Source organism: Pteropus alecto, unplaced genomic scaffold (genome assembly GCF_000325575.1).
Source record: "Pteropus alecto unplaced genomic scaffold, ASM32557v1 scaffold90, whole genome shotgun sequence".
In the NCBI taxonomy this organism is placed as follows: domain Eukaryota; kingdom Metazoa; phylum Chordata; class Mammalia; order Chiroptera; family Pteropodidae; genus Pteropus; species Pteropus alecto.
In genome coordinates this window covers 491,938-501,903 of record NW_006429894.1, presented here as the reverse complement: position 1 = coordinate 501,903, position 9,966 = coordinate 491,938, and the positions used below count along the sequence as shown (strand labels likewise).

General features: G+C 66.6%; 1 protein-coding gene across 5 annotated transcripts in view; it reads right to left on the bottom strand.

The window, feature by feature from the left end:
* Window positions 1-2,236: 2,236 nt before the first annotated feature.
* The window catches only part of TMEM9 (transmembrane protein 9), an 11,356-nt gene continuing 3,626 nt past the window's right edge, over window positions 2,237-9,966 (bottom strand). For all 5 annotated transcript variants that reach the window (XM_015587555.2, XM_015587564.2, XM_015587573.2 and 2 more), the window contains 3 exons: window positions 9,814-9,922; window positions 8,292-8,423; window positions 2,237-3,088 (listed from right to left, as the gene is read on the bottom strand). In XM_015587555.2, coding sequence (XP_015443041.1) covers window positions 2,936-3,088; window positions 8,292-8,423; window positions 9,814-9,922 — 394 coding nt within the window. In that variant the 3' untranslated portion in view covers window positions 2,237-2,935. The remainder of the gene's footprint in view (window positions 3,089-8,291; window positions 8,424-9,813; window positions 9,923-9,966) is intronic.

Here is a 9,966-nt window from a genome sequence, read left to right as displayed (position 1 = left end):
AAGACGCAGGTCTCTTTGGGGGCGCCTCACGGTTTCGAGAAGACATCTCTGAGGCAGGCCGGGCTGGCAGGCTGCAGTGGCGTGGGCCCCCTGCAGCAGAGCGAAGCCCCTCGCTCAGCACTGTTCACCCCCTCGGCCCACGGGAGCCTCAAATCTGCAGATGTCACGTCTGCAGGGGACCGGCCAGCACCACTGTCACGGCTCCTTCCCGAACTCCGGTCACTCTGCACTTCCTGTTCTGCTCAAGGTGCTGTTTTACACGTAGTCACATCCCCCCTTTACCTGTCCTTCACGTAAACAGCCAGGAACCCCTGAAGTTCACGCTCACTGCGCTCCCCCTAACACTAGAACAATCGCGTAAGCACTGGAGTGAGGGGTGCTCCGGTGCCCGCCGAGCCGCCCATAGGTGAGGAACGTGCTTTGGGACGGGAGCCCGACCTCGCGCTGCAGCAGCCAAGGCTGGGGACACTCTGGGGGACACCTGCTGCTCCAGGTCCCACAGTGGCACGGTGGGGCGGGGGGACGAGCCCTGCCTGCATGTCGGCCCTGGCAGGGGGCCCGGCACCCTGGGGGTGAGCCCGCTTCCGGCTCAGCTCTAGCTGGGGCGCGGGGACACCGGGGCTGGGGGCGCCCCGCGTCGTCACCCCCAGGAGGTTCCAAACGCAACTTCGACAGGGTTTCTGGCGTCCCCAGGCCCCCAGTGGCACGGAGGGCCAGGCAGCTGTTGGACCCACAGCAGGCTGACTGACCGGCGGGGCTCCCGCCGTGACGACAAAGCCGGAGCTCAGTGCTCCCTTCCGTGTTGGGCTCCTCAGCCCACGCAGCTGGAGGCCCCCATGGCGCAGTGAGGGAGGGGAGGCCTCCGAGGCTGTGGAAGGCCCTCAGCTGCCCAGCTGGTGTGGCAGTCACCCAGGTGGCCAGCTCAGGTGTGGAAGGCCCTCAGCTGCCCAGCTGGTGTGGCAGAGTCACCCAGGTCGGCACCCAGGTGGCCAGCTCAGCTTCACCAAACGGAGGGCCGGGCTTGGGGAGGCTGGGTCCCAGCCCCCACCATGGGCCATCGACTGATGAGCAAGGCTCGGGCCATGGCGTTGCTAGGAGATGGGCTCCGGGCGGACAGGTCCAGCCTTCAGGTCGCACTGCCCACCTGCCCTGCGAGCTCCCTGGAGCCCAACGGAGATGCCCAAGTGCAGACAGCAGATGCACAGGGCCCAGCACCCGTCCGCCACCCCATCAGTCACTTCTCCAGGCTCCGCTCCCTCCCCAGCCCCCAGGGAGGGGAGGGGACTGTGGGGTCCGTGAGCACAGCAGGGCCTCCTGGGCAGCCGGGGTGGGGACAGTCCAGCTGAAAGCCAGATGGACAAGTTGGAGCTCAGAGTGGGGTCTGGGCTGGAGACATATTCTAGAAGCAGCCCCAGGAGACCATGAAGGACACGCTCCAGGGAGTTGAGAGACACTGAAGCTTAGAGCAGAGAAGGCTGAGAAGTGAGAAGGGGAGGCGGGAATGGCAGGGCCAGAGGGGCAGGTCCCAGAAGCCAAGCGGAGAAGCCCGTGAAGGAGGGGGCACCACGCGTGTGACGTGCAGGGCCCAGAAGGTAAGCGCCGAGGACATCCTCTGGCCCAGTGCCTGGCCGCTGACCTCGCCCGCAGGGGGCATGGAGGCGGGTGCGAGGTGGACGCAGAGCCCGCGGAAGGTCCCTTGCAGGACAGGAGACTCGAGCATGCTGACAGGCCGAGAAGCAGCGGGAAGGGGGACAAGGCCGAAGGGACGAGGGGGGCCCAGGGGAAGGGGATGGGCGGGCTGCCTCCGAACAGGAGGAACATGCTGCCTCCAAGGCCACAGGGAAGGTCAAGGGCAGCAGGGGCCTCAGCGACCCGGAAGCAGTGAGGCGGCCTGTGCAGGGCTCGGAGGTGAGCGCTCAGGCTGCCTGGTGGCCGCTCGGCCGATGCCCAAGGGGCTGGGGGCCCACGAGGGCGGGGCTGGCTGCTGTGAGCCCGCAGGGGCCCTGCCGCCCCGGTCAGCTGGGCTGAGCCGCCCCGGGAGGAGCGGGGACGTCGGGCTGCCTCCGCCGGCCTCTTACCTGTCAGGTGAGTGGGGCCCCACAGGGCACTGCCACCATCACCAGACTGTCCAGGCTCTGCCTCTCTGCCTGGACCCACCGAGGACAATGTTCTGTGTCCCCTCTCGGACACAGCACTTACCAGGTCACGAGTGAAACACTCTTAATCTCTAAATCTCTTGAAATTCAGAAAGAGAGAAACAAGACGATTTAATGGTGGCTGCCGTGATTTACAGACAACGGAGGGGACACGCCTGTGTCCATGCGCGGGCACGAGACTCAGGGACGAGTGCCGATCCAGGCGCAGGGGCTATGGCACTCAGGCCACAGCTCGGCCTTGCGTCACGTGGCTCAGGAACGGAGGGGGAGGGGCCCGGGCACCACCACGCGTCCGTGCGAGGGAGCAGGAGACAAGCGGCCAGGTGTGCCCTAAGACCACGGTGGGGCCAGGCCGAGCTCGGCTTGAAGGTGGCCACAAGGCGCACAGCAGAGGGGGCACACGCGGAAGGCTGGCTGGCTGTCCCCTCCCTGACGCCGAGTCCTGCCGGCCCAGCTCCACCTTCCAGAAGAGTCCTAAGATTTGGAGCTAGAAGGGCAGCAAGGGTGGAACCAGGACGGGCAGAGCCCCTGCCACTAGGACACCCCGGGCCCCACTCCCCCCGCCTGCCGGCCCCTGCCCTCAACCAGAGACCGGAGCAGGCAAGCTAGGGACCAGGACCCGTCGCCTTCCGACTCAGCCAGCAGAGAACGCTTCTCCAGAAGAAAAACGCCACGGCCTTCACAGGGAAGACCCAGTCGGTGGTGCCAGGGAGGGGAGGCATGTCCCTCATGCTGTCCTACGCGGGAACCGGTGGCCCTGGCGCCTGCGCCGGCATGGCCTAGCTGAGCATCTTGTGCCGGTCGAACACCGTCTTCCGCTGCTCCCGCACCTGCAGCTTCCACCGCTGCTGGGCGCCCTCCACGCGCCCCAGGACGGTGTTGGCCCGGGCAGCTCCGCGGGGGGCCGTGGCAGTAGCCGCAGAGCGGGCGTCCTGCAGGTGGAGGGGGGGAGACGTGTGTGCCTCCACGTGCCTGCGTCTCGGAAACCAAGTGAACGCTCCGAGCAACCTCGACCGGCACCCCGCCTCCCCAAGGAGGGGCTCCTGAGGGCCATGCAGGCCATCCACGCTGGCCATCCCCTGCAGGGCGCCTGGCCCCCGAGGCCCAGTGCTTGTGGATCTGTAGGGCAGACCCTGCCCGTCCTGGGGCCTGGGAGGGGGCAGATCCAGGAGTGGGACCCGGGCCCTAGGTAGCACATGGCCCGCACACCCCGGCTGCCGGCACAGGCTCATTTCTACCTCGCGAGGGGACACTGAGTGTTGGCCTCAGGACATCATGGGGCCAGCGCAGAGGATGTGATGGGGTCTGTGGTGTGACTAGCTGCACCCACGTCCCCCTGGGCAGCAGGTTGGCCAGGCGGGAGGAGGGGCCGCACAGCTGGGGACCCAGAGGACCTCTTGGGGACGGGACGTGGCTGCACACAGGGCGTCTGGCAGGCACGGACCCTGCATCTCCACCCAGAGCCTGTTCTGGCCTCTCCACGCGACCGGACGGCCGCCCCCTCCCGCCCCCTCTGCTCCCAGCTTTCTGTCACCAAGGCGGCATCCGCCCTAATTACCACTCTCTGCCTGAGCCCTGGAGCCCCTGCATTTCCTGCAGGACCCGAAGCTGATCTGGGGGGAATTAGCGCCCAGGGCCAGGCCCCCGCCCGTGGGGATTTCCTCCCCAGCTCCCTGCCTCTCATCTCCTGCCACCCGTCTCTTAAGGGATTAGCTCGCCCCTCTGAGCCCGCAGCCGCCCACAAATGCGACTCTGCTCCTGACGCCCTGGGCTGGCACGGCTTCTGTTGCCATGCAGCTGCCAGGCTGGGGGCGGCTAGGTGCGGGCAGGGGACGCAGAGAGAGCTGGCCATTGCAGGGAGGGGTGGCTTGGGGGTCTGTCACTGCAGAGCTGAGTCACTGGTCCCGTCCAGGCCCGAGGAAGGCCGCCCTGCCAGGTGGAGCGAGGCAGGCAGGGCATGCAGGCTTGGGGTCAGGGCCCTGCTTGCGGCCCATGGCGGACACTGAGAAGGACGCTGGCCGTGCCACTCAGCAGCCGTGTGTCCCTGGACAAGTGACCTTATTTCTGACTCCCATTTAGCCGAGTCTGTTCTCTGCAGTCTGTTTTGACTGTGGTCACAGCGGGCATCACATTTACCCAGTGACCGCACACGCGTGGACACACGCACACGCGCGCGTGCAGACACACATCCCCCTCGCCAAACACGGAGCGTGACGTGTTCTGGTCCATGTTTCAGAAATGCTAAGTTGGTTCAGTGACCTTGGGCCGCGACTCGCAGCTTGCAAACCACGGCTTACGCTGGGAGACCAGCAGCAGTGGGGATGCAGCCCTGTGAGGGGGGTGCCCGGTGCCCAGCGCCCAGCAGGACGTGCACCGCTGCCTCTGACACCCGCCCGCACTCGGCCGTGGCCCAGCTGCACCGTTCCGGCCCGTTTCCCACCCACGGAGGGGACGGGAGCCGCTTCCTGACAAGGCCCGGCGCGCAGTGTTGGGCGGCACGTGGCGGGCAGCAAGCATGACTCTGGCCAGCCCTGGCATGGACCAGGCAGGGCAGGGGACGGGGTGGGCTGCCCACTGCCAGGGCGGCTGCCCTTGAAAGTTTCCATGGCCTTGCAGACCTCTCTCCCTGCTGCAGCCGATCCCACAGCCTCCGGGCCGTGGGACGCCCCGACATCCACGTCTGCGGATAGCCACCTACCCACACGTCGCATGACACCGTCCGTCCCCTGCTCAGAAGCCTTGCCTGGTGACCCTGCTGCTGACAGAGGCCTGCGCCTGAGCACGGCTCCCGCGCCTGAGCTGGGCCCGCCTGCCCACAGCCGATGTGGCCTTTCCCGGCCACGGCAACGGCCTCGCGGCCAGGCTACTGGGCCTGCTGTCCTCAACTGCCCCTCCCACAGTCACAAGGCCCTGCAGGTGTAAGACCCAAGTGAAACAGCCCCTTCTCACGCCTGAACAGGTGTCAGAGCTGGCCACTCACTGCCCCGTGGCGGGAAGACCGGCCACAGCGACTCCGGACGCAGAGGGCCGTGCGGGAGGGCGAGCACCATGGACAGCGACGGGCAGAGTGGTCTGGGGCTGGCTGGGGCCCGCGTGCCTAGACGTCATGCCAGGAGTGTTGGTGACCGCACGCCTCTCTGCTCTGTCCTCTGAGGGGACGAGGGGACGGTCCCTCTCAGTGTGTGTCTTCTCCAGGTCTCTGTCAGCTCCCGGGGCCGGGGGCCCCAGCACGGTGCTGCCCGCCCACCCCTGGGCTGGGGGACACCACTCTCGTGTCCCCGAGTCCTGTCCACCCCAGGCCCTTTGTGTCCCCGTGCCATCAGCATCTCTCCTCAATTTCCACTCACCCCTCCCACAGGGCCCAGGAGCGCGCCCAGGGCCCGGTGGGGACAGACGTGAGGACACGCGGTGAGCAGCAGATACCCAGGCCTCACAGCAGCCCTGCCTCTCCCTTCTAAGGGGCCGACCCCGCACATCTGGGCTCCGTCTGCTGCTGCTGCCCCAGCAGGCACGCGCTTCCGCCTTTCAAAGGGCGTCTGAGCCCCGGGATTAGGCTAATGCGCTGGAATCCTGCAGACAGCGCCCAGCCCTGGCCCCGGCACTTTCAAAGGGGCCTGCTGCTTTCATCTCCCTGCTGGGGGTGGGGTGGCCCTCCCCTTCCCCTTCCCGTCCCCCAGCCCCAGGGCGGGAAGGCTCCCGGCTCCAGGAGTTGGGTGGAGCCAAGGGCCCCCAACCCCGCACAGCGATCCGACCTCCAGATCTCGTCCGCTTGGCCCCACGGGGCTGGAGCCCAGAGCCCAGAAAGTACCCTTGTCACGGTCACTAAGCTGTTCAGGCCGAGAACTTGCAGAGAACCTGGGAGTTCCCATCTGGCTCCCCTCCTCCTAGGGCGAAAGCGAGGCTCCCGCGTCGCTGGGTGGGGTGCCCTCATGTCCTTCAGGAAGACCCTCCAGACCCCTAACAAACCCAGGGACACAAAGCCAGGCAGCCTGGGGACCCGCTGTCCCCTCCAGTGCCGTGTGCCCTGAGTGTGCTCACCACCCAGGACAAAGTGGGTCCTGGGCTCCACACTCCCCTCTGTCCTCGGGGCCCTGCTGACCGTCCCCTGCCCGGCAGCCTGCCTTCCCAGACCAACTCGGACCTGAGCCCCAGCTCGGTCTGGAAAGGGGCCTCTAGGGGCCGCGGACCTCCTTCCTGGCTGCCCGCCCCCTACGCCTGGTCCTGCCCGACCATTATGTCCCTGGGTCCCCGGCCGTGGCCGTCTAGGGGCAAACACGAGTCTGTGAACCCACACAGTGCCCCCGCGGGGCTCCCGAGAATGGGGAGGACCAGGGGCACGTGCTCGGGACAGTGTGGAGCCCCTGGACCCCAGCAGGGACAACTGGGGGCCCCTGAGACGGGGCTACCTTACCGCAGCGTTAGGGGAGGGGGTGGAGAGACCATGCCCAGGCCGTCCACACCATGGGCCAGGCAGCAGAGACGGAATGCACTTTTAACACCTAGAACTTCGGGGAGGGGTGTCACCCACTCAACCCCCTTCCTAGAGCAGACTGCTTCACCGGCACGAAGCGGGGGCTGCCAGCCTCAGCTCCACAGCTGCTGCAGCCCCTGCTCCCAGGCGTCCTGGACACTAGGGTGGCCGGCGTCTCCCTAGTGGACCATGCTCCGTACTCGGCCAAAGTCCACCCCCATCAAGTTCCGCTCCAGGAAGCCGACTGACCACACGCAGCCCTCCTCCCCAGGCCTCCTCACAGAGGCGGCAGGGCTTAAGACTCAAAGTGGGGAGCCCCCAGGGGGAGGGGGGCCCAGGGCGGCAGGCACCCCAGCCCCGCCCGCATCCTGGTCACGCAGAGAGCCGTGCATTCCAGGGCCCTCTGCCCGGCTGTGGGCACCGTGCATCTCTCAATTACTCCGCAGCCAGGTCTGCAATTACCACATCACCCTGATCACCGAGTGTTCATTAGTGACGCCCACCCCCCCATCAGAGCTGCTGCGACTCTGCATTAATAACCAGGTAGGTGCACAGGGCTCCCCCTGAGCAGACCACCCGCCGCCAGCACCGCCACCTCCCTGGCAAGGCACACCCTCTCTGCCCCACCTCTGGCCAAACTCATGCCAGCAGGAGGCTGGGGGCAGCAGTGGGGCCCGTGGGGGTGGCCGGGCTTCCCTCCTCCCTGGCCGCGGGTGGGCCCGGACCCACCGTAGCCTGCGGCTTCATGCAGATCGGAGCCCCAACCCTCTTCTCGGGGGGCCTGCTCTCCCCCGCCTCCTATCCTGTGCCTCTAGGGCTCTGAACTACGGCCCCCGGTGCCGGCTTAGCCCGGGGGACTTCTAGTGACCCCGAACTCACTGCCTTACAGGGGCCACCGCCCACCACTGACCGCGTCGTCTGCAACACCCCTCACACCACTTAACTCCCCCAGTTTCTTCACCTCACTGTCCTAGGACGAGGCCGAGACCTCAGACCCCCTGGGGGGCATGCTGGCTCCTCGGTGCCCCCCTCCTGGCACCCTGGCTTCCTCTGCGGGCATCCGTAACCCTCCGCGTGGGGCGGACAGGAAGGGGTGCAGCCCCCCGCCGTGTGAGTGCACAAGGGGGCCCACCCTCCTCAGCTCAGAGAGCAGAGACTCCTGAGCGTGACCGACGAGCCAGCTCGAGTGGTCACTCCTCCACGTGACAGAGCTCCTCGTGCACCTGATGTCCCCCTGGCGCCACCTACCTGACCTCGTTGGCGCCACCGGGCCGTGCTCTGCACCGAGCAGGTGCTGAGCAGGTGTCTGCGATCCCTATGATATACCCGCACCTCAAAGCCAACCTGACGCCACCGAGCAGCCAGGACACCACACCACGTGTGTCCACGTGTGACTGGCCTGGCTGGCTCATGCCCCTCTGCCGCCAAGTGCAGTGTAACAGGGAGACACGGTGCCACAGCCGTCACCGAGGCTGCCCGATACCAGACATCTGGAGAATCCCCGGGGCCACCTCCTGTGTCACCTGGAGGTGCACGGGGCAGTCCCTGAGGAGGAAATGCTGGAGTCTGGGTGACGTGTGGGACACTCAGCAGGAGAAGGGGCGGTGGAGCGCGGGGGAGGGGCCGGGTGGACAGGGGCTGGCAGGCCCGGCGGCGTCCATTACCTCGCTCTCCTCCTCATTGTGCAGCTGCTCCGTGTACGCGTCCGGCTTCCGAATCAGAGGGTCCACCAGCATCAGGAAGGCCATGTAGAGCAGCAGGGCCCCCACCGCCGACAGGTAGATGACAATGATGACCTGGGAAGAGACCCGGGCCCTGTGAGTGGCGGCCGGGCCAGCATGGCCCACCTGTCTTCTGCCCGTGCCACCTGTGTTCAGTGGCAGTGGCCCCACGGTGCGGCATGGAGGGCGTGGGGCTGGAGACTGTGGCTGGGGAAACAGTGTGCCCAGGAGGGCAGCGTGGCCCTACACCACACATTCCCTGACTCTGCCCAAAGCCGAGGGTCCCCCGAGCACCATCTGGTCTCCAGCAGCCAGACAGACACAGGTGAAGGAAGCGTGCATCAGGACGCCCTGAGATGACCCCGGGGCGGGAGTAGGGGAAGGGCCCACTGGCTGCGGGAGCATCCACAGCACAGGTGGAAGCCATCAGACGCCATGCAGAGCCCAGGTGGCTGGGCAGCGGCCAGGAGCACGGACCTGCATGGGCGCCTCTCCCCACCACAGAGAGCAGGATGGCTGGGCAGGCTTCGGTTCTGGGAACAGAGCCCTGGGCGGAGGGGACAGTCAGCCTTCAGGGAGGGGACAGTCAGCCTTCAGGGAGGGGACAGCCAGGGCAGGATGGCAGCCTCGCGAGTCTCCTATGGACAAGCAGAACCTCACAAGCTGCTGCTTCATGGAAGAGACAGCTTCGACGAGGTGGATTCAGCGTTTCTCAGTGTGGGCGCCCTGGCCCTTTGGGTGGGACGCCCCAGGACACGGAGCACATGGCCCTGCAATGGTGTCGGCCACACGCTCAGCTATTGGGACCACAGAAGCACTCATTCTACGTGACCCTGGAGGGCAGTAAGCACCTGTCTGGGGACCACGGAGCTAAGCCCTTCAGCCTTAGGTCCAGCGCTAGAAAATGGTACAGGTGTCACTTGTACCCCAGTTTGCAGACTCTGCCGCAAATGCTCTTTCGACCTCCACGATGCCCAGCCGGCCATCGCTGGGCCTACGCAAACACGGGTCACGGAAGCACAAGCAGCAGCAGCCGTATGCCCTCCTGCCCTGTGCTGGCACCGGACCCCCCAGCCCTGAGCCACAGCCCTCCGGGTGCTCAGAGGAGGCCAGTGTCACTTTGGAAGCTCAGTCAGACAGCCTTACACGTCTGCTGGCAGCATCCTCCTGCGTGGTGCCCAGAACGTAAGAGGCACCAAGAGGTGTTTATGGTACGAACGGAAGGAAAGAGAGAGAAAGTGAAAGAATCGAGAATGGCAGAGGAAAAGGAAGGGGCTTCCCCCAGGCTGTCACCCCCAGAGGAAGGGGGCCCTGGACAGAAGTCAGGGGGCTGGCTCCAACAGGTGGGAAGAGGGTCCCTATGTCTGTGACAGCCCGGCCCACAAGCCAGTCCCACGGCCCCGTGGAATGTTCTGGAACACAGCCGGAGCCTGCAGGAGCTTGGCGGCCCGGGGCGGGACGTCACCTTGATGGTGGCGGTGCTGCGCTCCTCGTACTCGCACTCGCACAGCAGGCAGTAGGCCTCCACGTCACGGCTGGGCACGGGCATGGGCTCCACCACGTGCAGGCAGGTGCTGCGACGGAGCGGAGGGCGGCGGTGGGGCGGGGCCGAGGCTGA